This window comes from Oryctolagus cuniculus, chromosome 8 (genome assembly GCF_051225735.1).
Source record: "Oryctolagus cuniculus isolate XC-2025 breed Fujian yellow rabbit chromosome 8, ASM5122573v1, whole genome shotgun sequence".
Classification (NCBI taxonomy): domain Eukaryota; kingdom Metazoa; phylum Chordata; class Mammalia; order Lagomorpha; family Leporidae; genus Oryctolagus; species Oryctolagus cuniculus.
In genome coordinates, this window is record NC_142874.1 from 48014421 (window position 1) to 48042179 (window position 27759).

General features: G+C 39.2%; 1 protein-coding gene across 3 annotated transcripts in view; it reads left to right on the forward strand.

Moving 5' to 3' along the window:
* Positions 1-27759, forward strand: part of SLC10A7 (solute carrier family 10 member 7) — a 290033-nt gene that overhangs the window by 188736 nt on the left and 73538 nt on the right. For all 3 annotated transcript variants that reach the window (XR_011378229.2, XR_011378233.2, XM_002716919.6), the window contains one exon: positions 22830-22865. Coding sequence is in view for 1 of the 3 variants with exons in the window: in XM_002716919.6 (XP_002716965.1) it covers positions 22830-22865 (36 nt within the window). In the remaining 2 variants the exon portion in view is untranslated. The remainder of the gene's footprint in view (positions 1-22829; positions 22866-27759) is intronic.

Below are 27759 nucleotides of genomic sequence, written 5' to 3' on the forward strand. Positions count from 1 at the left end.
GTAAGGCCAATGACGGTCCTCAGACCTCATTCAGTATACTGAGGATCTAGATTTCAAAATGGCATGTAGCAGATGCTCGTATTTTAAAGCTAGAGGGATAAAAAGACATAAATTGTGACTAGGAAGATCAGCTAATTAGAATCTTATTTGAATGAATTATAGTATCAAAGAACATTAAAGGATTGATACCATGCTAGAGGGACATTTTTCAGGCCATTTCAAAATAGTTATCTGACCATCGTTTCCTTATGGTAGGATATTAACTCAGTGATGAGATTTTTTTAAAAGACTTATTTATTTATTTGAAAGACAAAGTTACAGAGAGAGGAAGGGAGAGATAGAGAATCTTACATCTACTGGTTCACTCCCCAAATGGTTGTGATGGCCAGGGCTGGGCCAGGCTGAAGCCAGGAGCCAGGAGCTTCATCCGGGTTCCCAAGTACTTGGGCCACCTTCCACTGCTTTCCTGGATGCATTAGCAGTGAGCTGGATCAGAATTGGAGCATCCAGGCCCAAACTGGTGCCTGTATGGGATGCCAGAGGCTGCGGCTCTACCTGCTAAGCCACCACACCATCCCCAGTGATGAGTTTTGAAGGGAGCTATAATGGGCTTGATAATTCCTATGTTTAGATGACCAGTTATCAATTGGAATGGTCTACTGGATGTTTCTTCTGTTAGAAGGTGGTTTTCTGTGTGTCTCACATTCTGTAGAGTATGTAGCAGAGGGACTGAATGCCCTCTGTTTTCAAGGATATTTGCATAGTAAACAAGATATAAGCAATCTGTCCCTCAAGAACAAAGGACAGATTTGCTTTCTGTACTTTATAAAAGACTAAGGTTCCCTAAACTCCATATTCCTTTTCTGGAGTTCAGTCTACTCCCTATAGAGGCATCCAGCTGAGCCTATGTGCATCACCCTGCTTGACTTACAGACAAGGGGCACTGGGGCCAACTTCCTGAGTAGGCTTCCTGCTGTGCTGTGAATGATAAAATCCTTAGACTTGAACCCAGGAGTCTTTTGTTTTCTGTTGGTATCTATGATGGCAGACAAACTTGATATCATCAAGGTTTAGTAAATTTCAGAACTCTTACTGTTTTGAACTCTTTCCCATTATTTATAATGCAGATTTCCAGTCACTGACTTTCCTTTCCTCTATAATTCTCTTCCTTTCAATTTGGTAACCCTCTTTACTTTCTACTAAGTAGAAAAGTTATTAAACAAAATTCTATCCACTTTCTAGCATCAAGCATACACACCTATCTCTTTCTATACCTGCTCTAGCCTATACCTTACCATGAAGAAGTGTATTTCCCATCAAGCCCTAAAGTGGTGTGCTGGAAGGCTTTCCCTGCTGTCTCTTCACATGCAGTCTCAATTCTTCCCTTTTCTCTCTTTTGAGATTCTTCTCCTTTACAAAACAAATAAGGCAACAAAAGAACAAATAGCCTTCCTTTCCTGTATTCATTCCTTTCAAATTTCTGCTCTGTTTCTCTCCCCTCTACACATAGCTTTCTTGAAAGAGTTGGTCAACTCTATCTCTCTTTTCCCTCTTGCTTCTCAAATCTCAGATACTGCACTTTTACTTCCTCTCTAGTTATTCCATGGAAATAATTCCTTGTAGGCCTCCTATGATATTCAACCTATATATATTCCTTAAGTTTTTTTGTTTGTTTGTTTGTTTGTTTTTGACAGAGTGGACAGTGAGAGAGAGAGAGACAGAGAGAAAGGTCTTCCTTTGCCTTTGGTTCACCCTCCAATGGCCGCCGCGGCCAGCGCGATGTGGCCGGCACACCGCGCTGATCCAATGGCAGGAGCCAGGAGCCAGGTGCTTTTCCTGGTCTCCCATGGGGTGCAGGGCCTAAGCACCTGGGCCATCCTCCACTGCACTCCCTGGCCACAGCAGAGAGCTGGCCTGGAAGAGGGGCAACCGGGACAGAATCCGGCGCCCCGACCGGGACTAGAACCTGGTGTGCCGGCGCCGCTAGGCGGAGGATTAGCCTAGTGAGCCGCGGCGCCGGCCCTCCTTAAGTTCTTGACTTTTCCATAGCAGTATACCCAGCAACTATATACTGAGGACTTACTCAACTGTATCCATTGTCAAGACTCTATCCTGAGCTTCAGTCCCATACTAGTATAACCAACTGCTTTCAGCACCTAATTGGAGGCTTGTAGATACTTCAAACTCATCATCTTTCCCAAGAAAAATGGATCAGTTGACCACTACTATGTCAAATGCCTGCCCCTAAAAAACATTACAAGCACTGTTGTGACTTTCCCCACTGTGCTTCACCACCTAACATGATGATCACTGTTTGTTGATTGTTGAAAAATTTTTTTAACTTTTATTTAGTAAATATAAATTTCCAAAGTACCATTTATGGATTACAATGGCTTTTTCCCCCCATAACTTCCCTCCCACCCGCAACCCTCCCATCTCCCGCTCCCTCTCCCATTCCATTCACATCAAGATTCATTTTCAATTATCTTTATATACAGAAGATCCATTTAGTATATATTAAGTAAAAATTTAATCAGTTTGCGCCCACACAGAACATAAAATGTAAAATACTGTTTGAAATTTAAAGAGATAATAGGCCAGACCTAATAAAATGTTTAATGTAAATATAAGAACCTTAATTTTGGTCTGAAAAAGTCAGAATCTTTTGAGAATAAGATGGAAGAGATATTTGTTGGCCTAAATGTCTAAGTTAAAGAGAGACCAGATAGAACTACTTTCCTTGATGGGAACTGCTTATGGGCATAGATCATCTATTCACCATTTCCCCTTAGCAACAGTGATGGATAAAACACAGTTTGTACTCAATGTTTCATTAAATGTAGCATCAATGAGACAAGCCAGATGCCATTGCTACTAGGCCTCATTGGGTGGCATCCCTTTAATGATGGCACCACAACCCAAAGCTTAGCTTTGCCCGTCCAAAAGTGTCCTTAGCACACCTCACTGTGGTTGTGTCCTAGGCAACTGATGTGAGCTTGTCTGTGTGTTCCTCTCCTATCAGAAACACTACTTGGGAGACAAAATTATGATTAAAACTTTTCCTGGCAAGCACGGCATCAGACTAGAGAGACAAGCTGGATGGCTTCCTTGGCGAGTTGTACCCAGCTCAGATAGTATGTCGGAGCTATCTTTGCTGCAGTGCACTGTGCCTGCTGAACAAACCAGATTCTTGTGTCACCCCTGAAGATGCCCTCCTCCCTTGACATGAACATTCTGCTAGAAGTTTAATTTGAACCCATTAAGGTCACACTTAGTGTGTGAAGGTTTCATTTTCAAGCAGAAAGAGGTTCAGGAAGGGAAGGAGGCCTTCTTGTACTTTTCAGGCACCACGTCCTTTCCAATTGTTTTTCCCATGCCTCTTTCTTCTTTAAAATTTAAGCAATTACATATGAGAGTACTTCACAATGTTCATAGAAAAATAGAATTAAAAAATAAATTTATTTTTGGTGCAAAAAAAAAATTGAAATCCAAGCATAATTTTTTTTAATGTAAAACGTATTTTCCATGACTTTTTTGATGACATCTGATATGTACAGGTTACAAAACTCATTTGTACCAAAATAAACTTATCTTTTAATTCCTTTTTCCATGAACATTTTGAAGTGTCCTCATATTTTCACATCCATGTTTATAACATCATTCTTTGGAGATCAAATACCATGTTGTTTAGATTTAAGTATCCCCAAAGTCCCCTATAGCAACCCCTTTATAATTTATTTTGAGATTTGTTGTCAAATTTTATTCGTTATGTATTGGTTGGCAAAAAAAAATTCATCCTTAAAGGTTAAAATTTTCTCTAACTTTTTTTGTCTAGCTTTTTTTTAAGTTTTAGTTTTTTTTTTAATTTTTACAGATTCAATATAGTTCATAGATATAATTCTAAGAATAAAATGATATTCACTTCCTCCTTCCTTCTCTCCTTTTCTCTCTGTCTCATGCTCCCTCTCTCCCTTTCTTTCTTTCATTTTTTAGTTTTTGAGATAACATTTTTCTTTTTTTTTAAGATTCATTTTATTTATTTGAAAGACAGAGTTACAGAGAGAGGTAGAGACACAGAGAGAGGCCTTCCATCTGCTGGTTCACTCCCCAGATGGCCGCAATGGTCAGAGCTGTACTGATCTGAAGCCAGGAGCCAGGAACTTCGTCCGGTCTCCCACATGGGTGGAGGGGCCCAAGGACTTGGGCCATCCTCTACTGCCCTCCCAGGCTATAGCAGAGAGCTGGATCGGAAGAGGAGCAGCCAGGACTAGAACTGATGCCCATATGGGATGCCAACGCTTCAGGCCAGGGCATTAAGCTGCTGCACCATAGCGCCAGCCATGAGATAACATTTTTCAACATTTTTTATTCATATAAGGTGAAAAATGTTCATGTATTTTAAATATACAGATTTAGGAGCACAGTGAATCTTCCCACCCTCCCTCCTCCTTCCTTAATGATTTTTTCTTTTAATTTTGACAATGATATACTTTTAGTTTATTTCATAACAATACACTTAATCCTCCACTAAGTAAAGAGTTCAACAAGTAGTAAGAAGAAAAAAACACTGTCCCTCAACAATAGAGGCAAGGGCTATAATCAATAATCAAATCTCAAAATGTAAAATTCACTCATATACATTATATTTTTTGTACTCTACTAATTACCACAAATCAGAGAAAACATATGATATTTGTCTTTTGGGGACTGGCTTATTTCATGAACCATAATTGTTTCCAGCTGCACGCATTTTGTTGAAAAAACAGGATTTCATTCTTTTTCTATGGCTGAGTAGTACTCATTCTGTATATATATATATACCACATTTTCTTTATCCAGTCATCAGTTGATGGAAATCTGGGTTGATTCTATATCTTAGCTATTGTGAATTGAGCTTCAATGAACATAGGAGTACAGATAACTCTTTCATATGCTGATTTCATTTTGTTTGAGTAAATTCCCAGGAATGGGAGGCTGGGTTATATGGTAGATCTATTTTCAGATTTCTGAGTTATCTCCATACTGTCTTCCACAATGGCGGTACTAGTTCACATTCCTATCAACAGTGGATTATGATACCTTTCCCCCACATCCTCATTAGCATTTATTGTTTTTTTGTGTAGGAGCATTATAACTAGGATGAGATGAAATCTCACTGTGGTTTTTGATTTGCATTTCCCTGATGGCCAGTGATCCTAAGCATTTTTCATGTGTCTGTTGGCCATTTGGATTTCTTCTTTTGAAAAATGTCTGTTCAAGTCATTTGCCCATTTCTTAACTGGATTGTTTCTTTTGTTGTTGAATTGTTTGAGCTCTTTATAGATTCTGGATATTAATCCTTTGTCAGTTGCATAATTTGCAAATATTTTCTCTCATTCTGTTGATTGCCTCTTCATTTTGTTGTGTTTCCTTTGCAGTTAGAAGGTTCATAACTTATGATCAAAATTTTCAATTCTGACTTTGCCTGTGTTTGTGGGGTCTTTCTAAGAAGTCTTTGCCTATGCCAATGTCTTACAGAGTTTCTCCAATGTTTTCCTCTAATAATTTGATGGTATCAAGTCATAGATTTATATCCTTGATCCATTTTGAGCTGATTTTTGAATAAAGTGTAAGGTTGGGAACTTGTTTCATACTTCTGTATGTATAGATCCAATTTTCCCAGCACCATTTTTTGAGGAGACTGTCCTTTCTCCAGGGATTGATTTTAGCTTCTTTGTCAAAGATTAGTGGGTAGATGTATGGATTGAATTCTGGTTTTCTATTTTGTTAGTTTAGTCTACATGCCTATTTTTGTACCAGTACCAGGCTGTTTTGATTACAACTGCCTTGTAGTATGTCTTGAAATTGGCTATTGTGATGCCTCCAGCTTTGTTTTTGTTGTTTAACATTGCTTTAGCTATTCAGGGTTTCTTGTGTTTCCGTATGAATTTAAGCATCCTTCTAGATCTGAGAAGAATGGCGTTGGTATTTTGATTGGGATTGCACTGAATCTGTAAATTGTTTTGGGTAGTATGGACATGTTTTTATTAATTCCTCTAATCCACATTCTCAGAAGATTTTTCCATTTTTTGTGTCTTTTTGCATTTCTTTCTTTAATTTTTTATAATTTTTATTGTAGAAATCTTTAACTCCTTGGTCAAATGTAATCCCAGGTATTATTTAAATTTTTTGCAGCTATTGTGAATGGTACTGATCTTACAAGTTCTTTCTCAGGCATGTCTATGTATACAAAGGCTATTGATTTTTGTATGTTAACTGTATATCGGCAACTTTACCAAGCTCTCATATAAGTTCCAACAGTCTCTTAGTGGAGTCTTTTGGTTGCCCTCTGTATAGGATCATGTCATCTGCATACAGGCATAACTGGACTTCCTGCTTTCCAATTTGTATCCCTTTGACTTCTTTTTCTTGCCTAATGTCTCTGGCTAAAACTTCCAGTACTATATTGAATAGCAGTGGTGAAAGCAAGCATCCTTGTTTGGTTCCAGATCTTAAATGAACTGTTTCAAGCTTTTTCCCATTCAATATGATGCTAGCTGTGGGTTTGTCATATATTGCCTTGATTGTGTTAAGGGATGTTCCTTCTATTTGCAATTTGCTTAAGGTCTTCATTATGAAACTATGTTGTATTTTATCAAATGCTTTCTCTACATCTATTAAGAAAATCATATAGTTTTTATTCTTCAATTCGTTAATATGATATGTGACTTAATTGATTTGCATATGTTGATCCATTCCTGCATACCAGGGATAAATCCGTCTTGGTCTGGGTGAATGATCTTTCTGATGTATTGTTGCATTCAATTAGCTAGTATTTTGTTGAGGATATTTGTATCTACATTCATCAATGATATTGGTGTACAGTTCTCTTGATTGTATCTTTTTCTGGTTTTGGACTTAAGGTGATACTGGCCTCATAGAAGGAGTTTTGGAAGATTTTCTCCCTTTCAGTTGTTTTGAATAGTTTGTGAAGAATTGGAATTGATTCTTTAAAGTTTGGTAGAATTCAGCAGTGAAGCCATCTGGTTCTTGGTTTTTCTTTGTGGGTTTTTTTTTTTTTTTTTTGGATCTTTATTATTGATTCAATCTCCGTCTTGGTTATTGATCTGTTTAGGTTTTTCTATGACTTCATCATTCAATTTTGGTAGAGTGTATGTGTCCAGAAATCTATCATTTCTTCTAGATGTTCCAATTTATTGCAATATAGCACTTTACAGTAATTCCTGGTGATTCTGTTTATTTCTAAAATATTCATTGTAGCATCTCCCTTTTCAATGCTAATTTTATTAATTTGGATCTTCTCCCTCCCCCCTTTGTTTTGGTTACTTGGACCAATAATGTATCCATTTTGTTTATTTTTTAAAATATCAGTTCTTCATTTCACTTATGTTTTGTATCTTTTTTTTACTTTTATTTAATAAATATAAATTTCCAAAATACAGCTTATGGATTACAATGGCTTTTTCCCGCCCATAACTTCCCTCCCACCCAAAACCCTCCCATCTCCCACTCCCTCTCCCATTCCACTCACATCAAGATTCATTTTCAATTCTCCTTATATACAGGAAATAAATTTATTTTATATTAAGTGGAGATTTCAACAGTTTGCACCCACACAGAAACACAAAGTGAAAAATACTGTTTGAGTACTAGTTATAGCATTAATTCACATTGAACAACACATTAAGGACAGAGATCCTACATGAGGAGTAATTGCACAGTGACTCCTGTTGTTGACTTAACAAATTGACACTCTTGTTTATGATGTCAGTAATATCCCTAGGCTCTTGTCATGAGTTGCCAAGGCTATGGAAACCTTTTGAGTTCGCTGACTCCGATCTTATTTAGACAAGGTCATAGTCAAAGTGGAAGTTCTCTCCTCCCTTCAGAGAAAGGTACCTCCTTCTTTGATGGCCCGTTCATTCCGCTGGGATCTCACTCGCAGAGATCTTTCATTTAGTGTTTTTTGTTTGTTTGTTTGTTTGTTTGTTTTTGCCAGAGTGTCTTGGCTTTCCATGCCTAAAATACTCTCATAGGCTCTTCAGCCATATCCGAATGCCTTAAGGGCTGATTCTGAGGCCAGAGTGCTGTTTAGGACATCTGCCATTCTGTGAGTCTGTTGTGCATCCCACTTCCCATGTTGGATCATTCTCTCCCTTTTTAATTCTATCAGTTAGTATTAGTAGACACTAGTCTTGTTTATGTGACCCCTCTGACTCTTAGACCTATCATTATGGTCAATTGTGAACTGCAATTGATCACTTGGACTAGTGGGATGGCATTGGTACATGCAACCTTGATGGGATTGAATTGGGATCACCTGGCACATTTCTAACTCTACCATTTGGGGCAAGTCAGCTTGAGTTTGTCCTAGATTGTACATCTCCTCCCTCTCTTTTTCCCACTCTTATATTTAACAGAGATCACTTTTCAGTTAAATTTAAACACTTAAGAATAATTGTGTGTTAATTACAGAGTTCAACCAATACTATTAAGTAGAACAAAAAATACTAAAAAAGATACAGTATTAAGTTGTACATCAACAGTCAGGACAAGGGCTGATCAGTCATTGTTTCTTCAGTCATTGTTTCTCATAGTGTCCATTTCACTTCAACAGGTTTCCTTTTTGGTGCTCAATTAGTTGTCATTGATCAGGGAGAGCATGTGATATTTATCCCTTTGGGACTGGCTTAATTCACTCAGCATGATGTGTTCCAGATTCCTCCATTTTGTTGCAAATAACTGGATTTCATTTTTTTTTTTTACTGCTGTATAGTATTCTATAGAGTATATGTCCCATAACTTCTTTATCTAATCTACTGTTGATGGGCATTCAGGTTGATTCCAGGTCTTAGCTATTGTGAATTGAGCTACAATAAACATTGAGGTGAAGACAGCTCTATTATTTGCCAATTTAATTTCCTTTGGGTAAATTCCAAGGAGTGCGATGGTAGGGTTATATTCAGGTTTCTGAGGAATCTCCAAACTGACTTCCATAGTGGCTTTACCAGTTTGCATTCCCACCAACAGTGGGTTAGTGTCCCTTTTTCCCCACATCCTTGCCAGCATCTGTTGTTGGTAGATTTCTGAATGTGAGCCATTCTCACTGGGGTGAGGTGAAACCTCATTGTGGTTTTGATTTGCATTTCCCTGATTACTAGTGATCCTGAATATTTTTTCATGTGTCTGTTGGCCATTTGGATTTCCTCTTTCGAAAAATATCTATTGAGGTCCTTGGCCCATCTCTTAAGTGGGTAGTTTGTTTTGTTGTTGTGGAGTTTCTTGATTTCTTTGTAGATTCTGGTTATTAATCCTTTATCAGTTGCATATTTTGCAAATATTTTTTCCCATTCTGTCGGTTGCCTCTTCACTTTCCTGACTGTTTCTTTTGCCGTACAGAAACTTCTCATTTTGATGCAATCCCAATTGTTAATTTTGGCTTTGACCGCCTGTGCTTCCAGAGTCTTTTCCAAGAAGTCTTTGCTGGTACCTATATCTTGCAGGGTTTCTCCAATGTTCTGTAATAATTATATGGTGTCGCGTCGTAAATTTAGGTCTTTAATCAATGTTTGGTGGATTTTTGTGTAAGGTGAAAGATAAGGGTCTTGCTTCATGCTTCTGCATGTGTAAATCCAGTTTTCCCAGTACCATTTATTGAATAGACGGTATCTTTTTTTTTTAATCTCGATTTTAAAAATTTCTTCTCTAATTTTAAGTATGTGTTTCCTTCAACTAATTTGGGGTTAGGTTTGTTCTTGCTTTTCTAGATCCTTGAAATGCATTCTTAGGTCATTTATTTGATGTCTTTCCAGTTTCTTGATGTAGGCAGTAATTGCTATAAACTTCCCTCTTAACACTGCTTTTGCTGTATCCCATAGGTTTTGATATGTTTTGTTATCATCTTCATTCATTTCCTGGAATGTTTTTGATCTGCCTTTTGAATACTTCTATGACCCACTGCTCATTCAGGAGTATACTGTTAAGTCTCCTTGTGTTTGCATATTTTCTAGAGTTTCTTAAGTTGTTCATTTTCAGCTTCATACACTATGGTCAGAAAAGATACACGATATGATTTCGAGTTTTTTGAATTTGTTGGAATTTGCTTTATGGCCTAATATATGTTTTATCCTAGAGAAAGTTCCATGCACTGATGAAAAGAATGTTTATTCTTCAGTTGTGAGATGAAATGTTTTAGAGACATCAATTAGGTCCATTTGGTCCATAGTGTAGATTAGCTGTTTTGTTTCTTTGTTGATGTTTTTTCTAGTTGATCTGTCCATTGAGAAAGTGTGGCATTGAAGTCCCAAATTGCTATTTCATTGGAGTTTATATCTCCCTTTATATCCATTAACATTTGTTTTAAATTGCCAGGCACCTGGCGTTGGGTGCATATACATTTACTATATTCACAGCTTCCTTTTGAATTGATCCTTAAGCATTACATAATGCCCTTCCTTGTCTCTTTTAACAATTTTTGTGTTAAAGTCTATTTTGTCTGGTATCAAGATGGCTACTCTTGCTCCTTTTTGCTTTCTGTTAGCATGGAATATCTTTATTCCATCCTTTCACTTTCAGTCTGTGTGTATCTTTGTTAGAGAGATGTGTTCTTAGAGGCAGAAAATAGACAGATTATGTTTTTTAATCCATTCAGCCAGTCTGTGTCTTTTAATTGGAGAATTTAGGCCATTTACATTCAAGGTTATTATTGATAAGTATCAAACTTGGCCCTGCAACTTTTCCATAAATAGTTCTGTTGATTGCTTTGGATTTTCTTTGTACTTTTGCTAGGAGATTTTCTGCCTTCACATTCTTTTTTTTTTTTTTTTTTTTTTTTTTTTTTGCTTTTTCCACTCTCAATTTATTTTAAATTATTTCAAATAATACAGCAAAGTATAATGAAGAGTTAAATGAACACACATAAATTAAACAATTTTTAACATTTTTGCATACACACTTCATATGTAAACATATATACACATTTTTGAAAGCATAGGTGGTCATGGTAATATTACAAAACATGAATTAATAACAAAAACCAAGTGAGGACGAAGAGTATTTTTTTTTAACATAAGGAGTCTAATTCAGTAAAGACACATTTATATATATATCGGTATACCAAATAATGTGGAACCCACACATTTTATACTATACATATAATATTGACTTCGACATATCAGAGAAAGTAGGAAATTTATCTTTTTTGCGTCTACTTACTTCACTTAACATAATGATGTCCAATTCCATCAATTTCGTTACACATATAAGGATTCCATCTTTTTATAACTGAATGATGTTGTCACATCATGTTCTTTATCCATTCATCCATTGATGGATATATAGGTTGATTCTGTGTCTTTAATAGTGTGAATTGGGTTTGGTGATCAGTAGATGACTTAATGTTTTCTTCTTTTGCTTAATGAATATTGCATACTTCTAGTTTCCCAAATTATGTAACTTTTACTTAAGTCACCATTATTGGACATTAGTACATTCATTCTCTGTTGTTACATAATAAATTAACCTCCCAAAATTTAACTTGAAACAATAATAATGAGTTATCTCACCTATGTCTTTGGGTCAAATATTTAGGAATAGCTAGATGATTCCGGCTCTCGTGAAACTATATGCAAAACAAAGTCATATGAAGGTTTCACTTCGGCTGGAGAATCCCCTAGCAGGATGGCCTCACATGAAACAATTCCTTGCTATGCAGGTGTCTCCACAGACAGGGTAGAACTGTGATATAAATTTGGAGATAAGGCAAAGCAGAGGAAATGCCAAATAAAAATAAAACAATGGCTATAAAAGTACAAAAAACAATGCTACAGCTTTCATTTCATTATCTGAACTAATTGATGTCTTATCAACATTTTGCACTCCTAAGAGATTAGAACATGGCAGTGTTTTTGGTGGAAAGGGGATGAGGAAAAAAATGGTCTTGCCTTTGTTACTTTTCCAGATTGAAATATCTTGGTGTTTATTTGGATGTAATTTTTTTAAAAGATGTATTTATTTATTTGAAAGGCAGAGAGAGAGAGAGACGCAGGGAGAGAGAGATGGAGAGACAAAGAGATCTTTATCTACTGATTCACTCCCCAGATGGCTGCAATGGCCAGAGCTGGGTTGATCCAAAGCCAGGAGCCAGGAGCTTTTTACAGTCCTCCCATGTGGGTGCATGGGCCCAAGGACTTGGGTCATCTTCCACTGTTTCTCAGGCACATTAGCAAGGAGCTGGATTAGAAGTGGAGCAGCTGGGACTCGAACCAACACCCATGTGGATGCTGTTGTTTACCTGTTATGCCACAGTGCTGATGCCTTGGATGTAACTTAAACTTAAAAGAAATCAATCTAGTCATAATTTCAGTTTACTTTTGTCTTACATATCTCTGTGTATGTGGAAAATATAAACCTCATCTTTTTCAATGAGTCTTTCATATCTTCTTTTGCCAACATAAATGTAAATGAAGCATATACAGGCTTCTTTATCCTTATTACTCCAGTATCTACTTAATAGGTAGAAAAAAGATCATAGTTATAAAATTTTATTTTTAATAATGAGTATAAGTAAAAATAAATGGGAAAGAATGAGTCTGGAAGTAATGAAAAATCAAAGAAAGAAAAATCAAAGAAGTTACATACAGTATACATATAGAAGACAAATAAATATATATATTCTGTGTGTGTACATATATCAGAAGTGAGAGGGATTATGAGTCAGAGAGATAAAGATATATACAATGGATGTAACAATATTGGTGACTTCACATTCTTTTTTAACTATGACTGAGTTTATGTGTATTGTACATCTTATGCATCATTTGTAAGGCACAGTGAGTGGTAAAATTTTTTTTCAATTTCTGTTTGTTATGGAAGACCTTTATTTTACCTTCATTCATAAAAGAGAGCATTGGAGGTTACAGTATTCTGGATTGACAGTTTTTTATTTCTCTTAAGACTTGGATTATCCCTCACCATTCTCTTCTAGGCTGCAGGGTCAGTCTAATTGGAGACCCTCTGAAGGTAATCTTGTATTTCTCTTGTGCACATTTTAGAATCTTTCATTATGTTTTTCTGTTGAAAGTTTGACTATAATGTGCCATAGTAAAGATCTTTTCTGGTCATATCTATTAGTAGTTTTTTGTGCTTTTTATATACTTTGATGTCCCTTTCTCTAAATTAGGGAAGTTTTCTGTTACTATTGTACTGAATAGGTCTTCTAATACATTCTGTCTTTCTACACCTTCAGGAACTCTTAAGACCCATATGTTGGATCATTTGATATTTTCTCATAAATCTCGAACACTGTTTTTAATTTTTCTAATTTATTTTGCTTTCTTTTGGGGGGAGAGGAGTGGATCTGACTGAAATATTTCCAAAGATTTATCTTCTAGCACAGATATTCTTTCTTTTGCCTCATCAAGTCTGTTGCTAATGCTGTATTTTTTGTTTCACGTATTGAATTCTTCATTTCTAGTATTTCAGTTTGATTTCTCATCAATATCTATCTCACAGGAAAATTTTTCATCCATGTCATGCATGGACTTCTTTAACTCATGAATTTGCTTCTCATTGCTTTTGACTAGCTTATGATCATTCTTTTAAATTCCTTTTCACATGTTTCATCAGCCTCTTCATCTTCAACATTCTAATTTTGAAGTGTTGTTGTGTTCATTTGGGGGAGTTATATTATCCTCTTTGTTCATATTTCTCATGTTTCTACATTTATTTTTAGGCATTTTGGGGATCATTTGTTGTTTTCTCCTCTGCTGGCTTTTATCTTTGAACTATACCTCTGTGGCTTAGTGGAGCGTCTGCTACTTCGGTGGATACTCGGAGGCATGTGCTGGGTGGGGTCAGGGAGTTCCTGTCAGTGCTTCGGTAGGATATAAGAGTCCATGGTGACTCTACATTGGATGTGGTAGATCTCTATTGTCAGTGGGAAGGATGGTATATTCATGTCAGCTGGTGTGATCACTGCCTCGACTCCTCCCTGCCAAGCTGATCAGTGCCCAGGGAGAGCCCTCAGTGGCTACACACCCCACCCACGCACACACAAGAACTATACAAAGAATCCGTGCAGTCTTCAATGTGAGCACAGAACCTTCTGCAATGACCTACCTCAGGCACTCAGAGTTTTCTGAGTCTCTGAAGCCAGATACAATGATAGCCCAGAGACCTAGCCACCCTCCACACCCTATTGTGCAGTCACAGAATTTCCATAGTCAGAGTGCATAGGGCTGCCACAGTCACCGGGAGCAGGGGATCCATTCTCAGCCCTGTGAGGGTTCTCCCTCTATGGAGAGAGCAGAGACATTCCCAGAGCCAGTTACTATCAGTGTTCTGCCTTGGCAGTTTGAGTACAGATATTGGTGAGGGGAGGGGAGAGCCTCACAGGCTTAAGTGGGCACTCCACCCCCACCAACCCTCCAGTCAGTGGGGACCATGGATTTGTCTCTCAGATAAAATTCCCTAGTCACACGTTCACGAGCCAGGGCAGCCTGTACCACCTTTTAAGATGGCACTTCCTCCTTGATATTTACTAGGAGCCTTTGTGGTGGGCATGGGAAGCAAGCAGTGTGTTCTCACTTTACAGGTTTAGGTGGGTACCCTGCCCCCAGTGAGCACTCCAGGACAACTCAAAGACTGTGTGTAGTCCCCAAGGTTCTCCCTCAGTCAGTATCATCAGTGAAATGGGCTGCTGCAGGCTCTTCTCATTTCTCCTGAAGAAGATGGTATCTCCTCCTGATGCTAACTCTGATACTGATAGAACAGAGGAGCTGAGTGATTGTTTGCTGCCAAGAGTGGTACTCAGCAGGAATGAGAGAGAGGAAGAAGCAAGGCGGCTTCCCTGCTTCAGTCCCGGCAGTTTCTCAGACGCCAGCCAGCTCCCCAGGCTGCAGTAAAAGCGAGTGGGTGACTGTGGATTTCTCTCTCAGCTAAAACTGTGAGCAGCAGTTACACAGCTATTTCTACCCACCTTGTCATGGTGTGATGGCCGCTCACAGCCAGTAGATGGCTATGCCATGGGCTGGCGGCAGTGATGTCTCTGTGTTCTTTCCCCTCAGAGTCTTCATTGTTTTCTCAGTTCTTCGCTGAACATTTCCATCAGTCAGATCCCTGGTCCTTCCTTTGTTCTTTACATATCCCAGAGCAGCTGAAGTTAGTGTGGCTACACCTTGTTCAGCCATCTGGAACCTCTGAGTTAACATATATATATTTTTTATTTGACAGATAGAGTTGGACAGTGACAGAGAGACAGAGAGAAAGGTCTTCTTTCCTTGGTTCACCCCAAAAATGGCCGCTACAGCCAGAGCTATGCTGATCTGAAGCCAGGAGCCAGGTGCTTCCTCCTGGTCTCCCATGTGGGTGCAGGGCCCAAGTACTTGGGCCATCCTCCACTGCACTCCCAGCAGAGAGCTGGACTGGAAGAGGAGCAACCAGGACTAGAACCCGGTGCCCATATGGGATGCCGGCGCCGCAGGTGGAGGATTAACCAAGTGAGCCATGGCACCAGCCAACATATTTTTAATTTAAATTATAGTCAAGGGCTTAACACTCTGCCAAATAAACCATTTAAGAAGTAAAAAGCAAAGAAATTCTAATTTTTCAAGAATATAGGCAAGAGCTATAAACAATAGTGAAATAGAAACATGACCACTTCACCCATATACAGTAAATTTTAAAGTAATCACAGACAATTAAAACTATAGTAGTATAACATTCTTAATCATTGATTTGGCAAAGGTATAAAACAGAGTTTAGCAAAACTATATTTGTGGGGCCGGTGTTGTGGCATAGTGGGTAAAGCCACCAACGCAATACCAACGTTCCATGTGGATGCAAGTTTGAGATCCAGCTGCTCTGCTTCTGATCCAGCTCCCTGCAAAATCAGTGGAAGATGGCCCAAGTGCTTAGGCCCCTGCACCTACATGAGAAAAGTGGAAGAAGCTCCTGACCCCTGGTTTCAGCCTGGCCCAGCTCCAGCCTTTGTAACCATTTCGGAAATTATTGCAATGATGAAAGATATTCTTTCTCTCTCTCTCTCTCTCTCTCTCTCTTTCTCTCTCTCTCTCTTCCTCCCTCTCTCTCTCTCTCAAATTTATTTGACAGGTAGAATTATAGACAGTGAGAGAGAGAGAGACAGAGAAAGATCTTCCTTCCATTGGTTCATTCCCTAAATGGCTGCGATGGCCGATGCTGTGCCGATCTGAAGCCAGGAGCTAGGTAGGGGCCCAAGCACTGGGGCCATCCTCCACTGCCCTCCTGGGCCACAGCAGAGAGCTGGACTGGAAGAGGAGCAGCCAGGACTAGAACCCGGTGCCCATATGGGATGCCGGCGCCGCAGGCGGAGGATTAATCAAGTGAGCCACAGCACCGGCCCCTTGCTCTCTCTCTCTTTTCCTTTCTCTGTGTAACTCTTTCAAATAAAAGTTTTATTTAAAAAAACTACATTTGCAGCAATACTGATACACAAAGGCCTTTCATTTTTATTTTTAGGTTTTAACTCATTATATATTGGTTTGCCATGATTTCATTATTTTTTTAAAGATTTATTTATTTATTTGAAAGTCATAGTTACACACAGAGAGAGGAGAGGCAGAGAGAGAGAAAGCGGTCTTCCATCCGCTGGTTTACTCCCCAGTTGGCCGCAATGGCTGGAGCTGCACCTATCTGAAGCCAGGAGCCAGGAGCTTCTTCCAGGTCTCCCACATGGGTGCAGGGGCCCAAGGACTTGTGCCATCTTCTACTGCTTTCCCATGCCACAGCAGAGAGCTGGATCGGAAGTGGAGCAGCTGGGACTTGAACCAGCACCCATTTGGGATGCCGGCACAGCTGGCAGTGGCTTTACCAGCTACACCACAGCACCAGCCACTATTTTTTATTTTTTAAAAGGTTTATTTTATTTATTTAAATGTCAGAGGTACAGAGACTGGGAGAGACAGAAAAAGAGATCTTCAATCTGCTGACTCACTTCCCAGATGGCCACAACAGCCAGGGCTGGTCCAGTGCAAGGGAATTTTCTTACGCATAGAGAATGAACATGTGTCAATCATTAACTTAAATAATGATGAGGAATCAGCAGGATGAAAAAGTTGCTTTTGAGGAGTTTGAGTAATATATGCTATGAGAAAAGCAGACTGAAATAAGTTTGCTACATTAGAGATAAAACTAGTTAGTGTATACAGGGTAATGAAATCATAAACTTTATGGTTATTTTTCCACTAGACAGAAGTCATCCCCATCTCTACTGGACAAAACTCTCAAGTTAACATGCAATTGCATAGCTTTGGGCCCAAAGCAATGGTAAATAGAAGTCAAGCAAAGGTATGTCTCTGCAGGTAGTTAAATGATCCTTGGATCGGCCTGTTAGACAATGCTCCAAGGCGATATTAATCTTGCCTCATTTCCAAGGTTTGATCAATTTTTGTTAAATTCATCTGGATGAGTGTATGTCTAAGAGAAGACTTTGAACCCTGAGGTTCATTGTGAGCAATGGTGGGAAGAACTGAGGACTTTGTAGCCTAGGAGAGACTCTCTGCAGGGACCAAGATGCTAACACCAGAGTTACTCTTAAAACATAATTGCTAAAATAAAGCTGTGATTTTGTTGATGGTATCAAAGGCCCCAGTGGAAAGACCATCACCAGTCAGGAGAATGAGACTTGTCTTACATGGCTCCAAGGCAAGACAGGGCAGCCCTGGGAGTGGTTGGTGTCTAGAAGAAAGAGCTTCCTCCTTGTGTGAGACCATGATTCAACAAGGGCGTCATTTATCTTGAGAGAAAGATCACAGCTCACACTGCTGATGAGGGGCGAGGGAGCGTGAAAGAGGGATTCACATTTCAGATGAGGATTTGATGAGGGGATCTCCAAGTTCCCTTGCAAAACTGAGATTCTGTCACTGTGGGAATGGAACAAATTCCAGTAGTATCCTGGAGCAGAAGCCTACAGAGACAGTGCCATTGTGACCACTGTAGTTGTTGTAGAACCTTGTGATTACATGTTCTGCTTCTAAAAAATCATACATTCACTTCAGTTTTGCCTTTTTTACCAAGCCTATCACTGACAGAAGTGCAGTCAGCTTTGTTGTTATTGTTATTTGGGGTTTCTTGTTTGTGTTTTAATATGACTAAATGCATTAAAATCTAAGTGTCAGATTTGACATTTTTTCCATTTTCTCTGAAGTCATTGAAATATATTCACTCAGTCATTCACATCAGAGGTGTAAATGGATTTTCTGAAAGTTTTTCTGGAGACAATGAAAGACGGTCACATTGTGACTTGACTTCTTCAGGTACTGCAATCAGAAAACTTTACAGCATCGCACCTGCAGGATGCTAAAACTGTGTCTTGACCTTGAGTCTGAAAGGAGGAGGTAACATTTTTTCCATTTGCATCAAATTTACTTAAGCAAAGAGAAAGGAGAAGGAATTAAATTGAGCCTGTTATATACTCAAGGGAAAATAACATGTTTATTTGACTTTCTAGCTTTCAGTGATTGTGGCTGTCAAAGTTTAAATTTTTAGTTCAGTCTTTTTAGCATCAATATCTGCAAACACCTAACTTTCAAAAAATGGCTTAGCGGTGTCACACGGCGGCTTATTCCTCAATTTGTTTCATGTCATCCAAAAGATGTACTGAGGCAGAAAATCTTCTCAGATTCACTCTTACAACATAACCCTAAATAAACAGCTTAAGATTGCAAAGATTTTATGTACATCAGGCCCAGGACTCAAGGAAATCGAGATTCAGTTTGAGGCATTGCCACGTACTGCTTTATTCCGTCTTTCTGGGGCTCAGCTTCCTTACGTAGTAGATGGGATTAATACCACTACTTACCTCCTCAGATTGTTGTGAGGATTGCATAAAATCTTCTCAAGTCCTTAATCCAGTATCTGATACAAGTTCTCCATAAATGACAGATGTTATCTTAATAAGAATTATGATGTCTTCATCAAAACTTAATTATTGTGCTCTTGTAGAGTTAGTGGAATCATGGCTGACTCATTCTCTAATACAACTGAAAAGTAAGTTTCAGCATTGTATAATACTTTAGTCTTAGTTAATGAACTTGAACAACCATTCTTGAGAAAATAATGAGGACTAGTAAATCCAGAGTTAGAAAAAATACATCCTGTTTACTAGGACACTTCAAGTGTTTTAAGAATAAATGTTGCAAGTCCTTGGAAGAGATGCAAAGGACCTTTGTGTGTTAGACTGTGGATCTGGAGAGTTATGGCAGGAGCACCTGCCCATGACAATGCTCTGCTTTCCACGGCAAGATCATCTTCAAGAATCGCTTGCCAACTGGAGACACAGATCACAGGGCAATGAATCACTACATATATGTCATGAGCAGAGCTCTGTCAAAAGCTCTAGTGGTTGCTAAAACCTGTTCCCCAGTGACCCATAGCGTATTGGAGGCAGGTCTTGATTTAGAGTTGGGTGAAGCAGACTCAAGTGCACGATTTGCCATTTATTTATTATGTGGCTTTGGTGTCCTTGGCTTCTCTGAACTGTCGTTTCCTCATCTATAAAATGACCTAATATACAACTTCGTACAGTGCGGGGTCAAGGGGGAGCCAAATGCTGCAATGTACATGAGAAAGCTAAAGCACAAGACCACTCGTGGTATTGGTATGATTGCTAATATGATGAGTGCTCCATTATTCCAAGAAAATGAAACGAGCATCAGAAGGAGCATGGCCATAATGCACTGTATGATGCTGTGTGGCCTTGGCTCTTCCAGTACAAGATGAGCGTCCTCAGAGTGCTGACAATGCCCAGCTGCCTCTGTGGAAAGTCTCTTCCTATCACAGGTAGCAGAAGTTACTGGTATTCCATGATTAACATTAATAGAACTTCCCATTTTCCTTTATCTGAATTTAGATAGGCAGATAACAAACTGATGGACAGAACTGATAGACAACAGAGACAACGGTTTTGGTGATACGGTGCCAGGTCAAATCCATCCTCCACACCCTGTTTACCAACTCTTTAAACTCCTCACTTTCCCTTCTTTATTAGTTTGTCATTGTGCATAGGATCAAGTCCAAACTCCTTTACCTATTCTACAGAGCCTTTGGTGATAATGGTCTAAGACCTCTCAACTTCACACTTTTCTCCTGCCCTCTTCAGCTTTCCATGATCTGTTGGATGCTGCTCCCTCTTCCTGGAATACCCTTTCCCTGTTTTACCAGATCAGTTTCCATTCATTCTTAAATCTTGTTCAATGTTGCTTTCATCTTATGATCTCCCAGACAGAAGTAGTCACTCCTGTTTCACACAGCTCTTTCCTCATGCACCACTGTATTTAATCTTCCTATCACTCTATGTTGAACTTTGCTCAGAGGTCATTGTCCCCTGTTGGGTTATAAGCTAGTTAAGCAGAGGGGCTATGTTGTATTACACTTGAATCTCCTGTGACAAGCACAGTGCCTGGCATTTAAGTGGGTGTTCAATAAATGTTTAAACAAATTGGCTTAAAATTGGATAACTGTTACATAGATACTAGATACTTCAAAAAATTTGAGGAAAATGGGATTAAAAGATAATCTTATTTTGATGGAAAAAAAACTGAAATGCAGGCATAGTTTTCCATGAACTTTTTTTTTTTTTTAAAAGATTTACCTATGTATTTGAAAGGCAGAGTGACAGAGAAGAGACAGAGACAGAGATCTTCCATCTGCAGATTTACTCCTCAAGTAGCTGAAACAGTAGGTTTGGGCCAGGCCAAAGCCAGGAGCCAATAACTCCACCTTGGTCTCTCATGTGGGTGACAGGGTCCAAGTACTTGGTCTGCCTCCCGAGGTGCATGAGCAGGGAGCTGGATCGGAAGTGGATCAGCTGGAACTTGAACTGGTGCTCCTAATTGGGGTGCCAACATCGCAAGTTGTGGCTTAACCTGCTGCACCACAATGCCAGCCTCTCCATGAGTTGTTGTCGATGCCACCTATGCACGGATGTCAACAATTTTTGGTCAAAATAGACTTATCTTTTCATTTCATTTTTCACTTTTTGAAGTATACTTAGTGTTTTCATTTCCACATTGCCTTGTAAAGTTTTAAATTCTTCCTAAAGTCTGAACATTACATATCATTGAAAGACAGTATTTCTAAGTTAAAAGTTATTTTGTTGTTTGGCACATTTAGCTCTCCAAAATGTGCTAATGTGTTTCATAGATAGCAGCAGAGTTGATAAGCCTCAGTACATGTTTTAATAAATAGATTTAGAAATATGGCCCTTAAATTAAAGTTTTGTATTCCATTTTCTAATTGCAAAAGTTTGCAGAAGAATTTATTCTGTCATTTAATAATAAATGTATGTGAGTATATTCACATGTATATATGCCCAAGAAAGTAATGGTAGCAATATTTATATCAGGTAAGCCAGTCCCTCCTGGACTACATCCAAAACAATTTAGTTACTGTAAAAGGACTTCCCTCTAAATACAAGAAGGACTTGTTTTTGAAAGCAGTGAAGGCCGGCGCCGCGGCTCACTAGGCTAATCCTCCGCCTTGCGGCGCCGGCACACCGGGTTCTAGTCCCGGTTGGGGCGCCGGATTCTGTCCCGGTTGCCCCTCTTCCAGGCCAGCTCTCTGCTGTGGCCAGGGAGTGCAGTGGAGGATGGCCCAGGTGCTTGGGCCCTGCACCCCATGAGAGACCAGGAAAAGCACCTGGCTCCTGGCTCCTGCCATCGGATCAGCGCGGTGCGCTGGCCGCGGCGGCCATTGGAGGGTGAACCAACGGCAAAAGGAAGACCTTTCTCTCTGTCTCTCTCTCTCACTGTCCACTCTGCCTGTCAAAAAAAAAAAAAATTTAAAAAAAAAAAAAGCAGTGAAGTAGTTCCAGACCTGGATCCCATGCACAATATAGTCTCAGTCTCTCTCTTTCTCTCTCTGTATCTCTGTATCTTTCTCATACCCATACATACACACCCTCGGACTCTGAAATTTCCAAGTAGAATTCGCTTCCAAGTGGAATGCATTAATAAAAATATGAAATACATTTTCTTGTATAAGTCATGATGCCATGAGGAGAGATAAAGGAAGAACTAAGAGTGGCGACTAATCATCTGTGGCTCTCAAACTGAAACCTGTCATGTTAACTCCCAACTCAAACGCTTCCTTGTAAAGATTTGCCTTCAAGAAACCTAAAAGCTTGTATGCTGCCTCATCGGCAACAGCCTCAAACTGTTCCCTGTCATAGAAGAAAACAAATCTTTTGCTCGTTTCTACCTAGGGGAGGCAGAGGAGCTGAGGTGGTCCTGTGTGGCTGAATTAGATGAAAGACTTGCCTTCCACCATGGAGACGTGGAGTCTAATCAAGTGAAATGAGTTTTGAGATCCCAGCTCATTTCCTAGGGGAGATCAGTTCACATTACAGAATCACGACTTCTCATTCATCACAGCTGACGTGGTCTTTGCTCAGGAGAGGACCCCAACTGGGACGAAACCACCTGTCTTCTCTCCAAAAGGGGCACTTTATCCAAGTTAGAGTTGAAAGCTATGGAGTGAGAAAGCTTTCTAGCCACCAACTTCCGTCGGTGTGATACATGTACAACGTGGAAGGGAACTTGAGTTTGAAAAAGGAAAGATGAGTTTAAGGAAGATGAGTGGCTCTTTTTCATGCCAGATACAAATAACTGTGATGGAGATGCTAAGCCTGGTTGGTAAGGAGAGTCAAGATCGGAGCTCCCTCTTCTCCATCTCCTAGATTTTATTTAACAGAAGTGAGAAGGATAGCATTTCCATGCATCAGAGTTTCAAATGGCAAAGAAAATGTCCTGTTTTCCTGGCTGATAAATGATCATTATCTCTTTTTCTTCCAGGGCATCGTTATAACACCCTTGCTACTGCTGCTTTTTGTGAGTATTTTTGATTTTATCTTTAATATCTTTTATGAAAAGCCACCTACAACCCTTTAAGAAAGGTCATTAAAATAAAATTGATATTTGAATTCTTTTGTACTACTTTGCATCACATTTTTGAACTGTTCTCCCAGTTGAGCTGTACCAGGTAATAACACACAGACACAAAGAAGCCTAATCATTTCATTCCCCAAGGACAGCATCAGGACCCAGATACTAGCCCTCCAACTCATAGATAAATCATTAATTATCACAAAGCAGTGACCTGTGACACAGGTTACAAATGTGATGCTCTTGATTTTCTCATTAGTAAAACTGAAGTGATTAATAGTGACCTGGTATTTGATAGTGTTTGACAGAAAGAGCTTTGGACTAAGGGACCTGAAGAAACCTGGTTTTCCAGGCTGGTACTGCCAGTAATTGTTTTCTTCACTTTGTGGAAGACTGACTTGATTTTGTCATCTGTAAAATGGGAAACAGCAACACCTACTCTATGCAGCCTGTCTTCTGGGGATAATGAAATGTGCTTTCGGAATAAAAGATAAAAGCTACTGGTTAACTCAACAAAAAATGTTCTGAAAATAAGAAATGCTAATGAACTGTCTTATTTCTTTGGGAATGAAGCATATGAGAAATTAGATGAGAGATCATAATAGAAATTAATGTTATCTCATGCTGAGCAAAGCATATGTAATCATGAATGATACCTAAAATATTTTATGAACTGTGCATTTTTTTATACACACATCTTCCAAATATAAATCACTCCACTGATCACTGAAGTGTAGTGGGGATGAGTTTCCGGGAGTGAAATGTAGCTGTTTGACTAGCACTATTTGTCAGTGAATTAAAACTATGGGGAAAATTTATTTAATTATAGTGTAATTACCCAAGTTGGAATTCAATTAGAGTAATAGAGTGAGGGCCTTCATTTCTTACCAGCTGTGTAGGAAATAGAGCGGGCTAGATAATACTACTAAACAGTTGGAGTCTGCATCTTTCATGAAAGACATTACCTTCAAGTAATAAACTTCCACCTCACCCTCCCTTCTGAAATGCTGGCTCCATTTTGACAAGATAGGAAGAGTCCAATAATCAGATCACTTTCCTTGGCAGAACCAACCTCATTAATTTGGACTCTACCAGTTTAGAATTCACAGTGAGTCAAACTGCAACTCAAGTGAGTATTTGCATTAATTTGGAAGAAAAAACTTAGCATGTACTTCCCTGCTCCTTAGCAGTTAGGAACTGGAATCCTCCAGCAGTGTTTTACTTTTTCCCCCAAGTCCTGGGATCACAAGGCCTATTGAACTTCCGTGAATACAGGGCAGGGGCCAGTCTGAGAGTCGGGAGATGAGAGAGAGTGCGGCACCCAAGAAGTACACTATAAATGGCTGCGTAGTCTAGGTTTCCTCTGTTACTCCTGTGAGAACAGAGTCTGGCTAATCATTACCAAAACAGAGTCAGGTAGAAGTAACCAGTTCTAGTGCTCCGTAGCACGGTGGGGCAACTAGCGTTCACAACAGTGTGTTAAGAGGGGACCAGCTAGGTTCCAAATATAAGAAAAGATGAGGAAATGAAAAGGCTAGTTGCTTGATCTGTTTCTACTGCAGACTTGTGTTGAAATATTGCCTTGTACCCTGTAAAATGTATAAGGATTACTTGTGAATCAAAAATTTAGAATGCCTTTTCTAAAATAGCAGGGTACTGGTTACAGCCCCGACCCGATGGCTGAGACCTAGGAAAAATGCTTTTGAGTAGTCAGCATACAGTCCCTGGGACCCTGCTCCAGCTCCTCAGTAAAGAACCAGAAGCATCATTGCCTCCCTTGCCTTCCCAGCCCCTGGCCAATAACAAGAAATTCTCTCAGGTGGTTAATATTATAGCAGCACATTATTACAAACTTTCCCCCCTCATAGAGCCATAGCTTGTGAGCTTTAGTTGGTCCAACAATGTAAAAGAGTTACCAGAGTAGTAAAAGGTACTCTAGGACCCTCAATTTAACAGTCCCTTGTCTCCCTTCGAAGTTAGCTGGGCTGCCCTGGTAGGTTTAGTGACATCATCATACAACATCAAGAGATACTTCTACAATATGTGACTCTAAATCACATCCATGGTCTTTAACTTTTTTGTCTGTTTAGGTTGCCATACATTTAAGAAACAGTGGGCATTTCTTAAATGCTTGGTTTACCATGCCTCATTAATTGAGCAGGACAAGAACCTAAGCAACTTAAAATATGAACACATTCCATAAAAGAGAGCCTATTTTTTTTCCTCAACATCTCTGTTACGGATTAAATTGTTCCCCCCTTCACCCAAAATAGGTTGAAGTCCTAATCCCCAGTGCATTAAAATCTGGCCTTACTTGTAAAAAGTCACTATAGACATAATTAGTTAAGATAAGGTCATATTGGGGGCCAGCACTGTGGCGCAGCAGGTTAAAGCCCTGGCCTGCATTGCTGGCATCCCATGTGGGCGCCGGTTCAATCTCAGCTGCTCCATTTCCGATCCAGCTCTGTTATGGCCTGGGAAAGCAGTAGAAAAGTCCTTGGGCCCTGCACCCACGTGGGAGATTTGGAAGAAGCTCCTGGCTTCGGATCGGTGCAGCTCCCGCTGTTGCAGTCATCTGGGGAGTGAACAAGTGGATGGAAGGCCTCTCTCTGTCTCTCTCTCTCTCTCTCTCTCTCTCTGGCTCTACCTTTCTCTGTAACTCTGTCTTTCAAATAAATGAAATAAATATTTAAAAAAAGATGAGGTCATATTGGAGTAGGTGGCTCCATAATCCTGTATAATTGTTGTCCTTATAAGAAGAGGAGGCAGAGAAACACAGGGAGAGAGCCTTATGTTGATAGAAACAGAGATTAAAGTGATTCACCTACAGGCCAAGCAACACCAGTACTTCTAGCAAACTCTGGAAGAAATGAAGGATTTTCCCCTCACATATTTAGGAGGGAACCTAGTTCTGTTTGATTTCGGACTTAGAGCTTTCAGACTATGAGACAATACATTTCCATTGTTTTAAGCTATCTAGTTTTTGGATTTGTTACAGAAGCCCAAGAAACTAATACAAGTCTTAAAAATCGCATCGTCTAACTTTGTCATATCTTGAAACTGGAAATTTCTGGATATTCAAGTACAATAGTTAGTGAAGGACATTTTTTTTAATGGTATCTGGGTTGCCTCCATTCTTAACCTCTTCTCTGAATATACACTTTATTGTTCCAACTGAAATCTGTCCTCTGATTTATTTTTGTGCTGCAGGTATCTTTTAGGTCACTGAGCCTTGAAACAGGGCAAGGTGTCTTCCTTATATATCATTACTCATTCCAGATTATTTTCCATGCCTTCTCCAGAGACTGAGTCAAAATAACTATACCTCTTCATTGAAATTATCAATAGAACCCCAAGACAGTCTCTCACAGTCCAAAACGTGTCAGTCCCTACCCATTAGTTTCTGTTTAACAAAAATTTATTGGACTAATGCTTGGTGTTTTCAATAGTCAAAGGATTGATCCTTCCAGAATCTTGGCAGCTAACTTCTCAATTTCTTCTCTAACAAGCTTGCCTTCCATTTCATCTTAGCCAACTATCTCAATAGGTCAGAGCCTTGACTTTGCTACTACCAATAACTTCATCCCTTCATAATTCCAATTTCAAATGTCCTGTCTAACCAACAGCTCCCATTTTTGTGGCCTATTCCTCAAATTTAAAATTCTTCAAGCTAGCTAGAATGGCCAATTCATTTGCCTTATCGCCTTTGTAATCTCTTTAATTATGTCCACTCTACCCTCAAACCCATGCTCTTGCATCTTACCTACCATAGATGTCAAGACCATCATTATAGTCACTTTATCACATACACCATCAACATTCATGCTTATCTCTTAGGCTTCTATTAGCCTGACAGAGCATCAAGCCTGCTGAAATCCAATTTTGTGCATTCTTGGATATGTATCTGAACAAGCTAGAGAAAACACACACGCATGTTCACTGATCTCATTTGAAATTCATGACAGCTAACTCTAAGTTAGCATGGCAATTATATAGCTTTCCCTTAATTTACTCACCTACTGTCTCAGAATCATCTTATATCTTCTACTTACTTGTCAAATATTTAATTTTTTTTCTTATCAACTAATGTGGTAAGGAAATTCACTGATAAGAAAATTAGAAGCAATCAAAGAAAGAGCCCATCTTTCTGCACCTCTGACCATATTCTTTGGCTTCTCTTCTGTTGCAATACAGAACCTCATCACTCCCCTTGAAGGCCATTTCCTCCAAGTATGCCATATGATTCATATAGATTTCCCTTTCTCCTATATCATCATGCTTTTCTCTACATTGGATCTTTTCCATTAGTACAGAAGAACTCTATAATATTACACCTCTTAAGAATTAAACTTCACTGTATGCTAACTGCATTCCATTTCTGTGCCTTCTTTTCATAGCAAAATTTCTCAAAGTTATGTTGACTTATTCAAAACTCGTCCAAAAATGTGAATTGAGTTCTTCCTGTATGCCAGGCACTGTCCTGAGTGCCCAGAATAGAGCAACAAGCAAATAGATGTGCCATTGCTCTCACAGAGGTCATATACTAGTGGAAAGAAGCAACCAACAAATAAGTAAAAATGTACAGTGTATAAGATGGGTAATAATTGCTGAAAAGAATAATAACAGGAATTACAATTCCAGATGAGATCAGGCACATTCAGAGTGGAATGGCCATAGACAATCTACAGAATGGAAGAAAATATTTGCCAGCTATTGATGTGGGAAAGGGGTTAATATACAGAATATGTAAGGAACTCACAAAATTCAATAGCAAAAACCCACAAATATTGTAGTTAAAAATGAGCAATCTAAACAGACATCTCTCAAAGGAAGACATTCA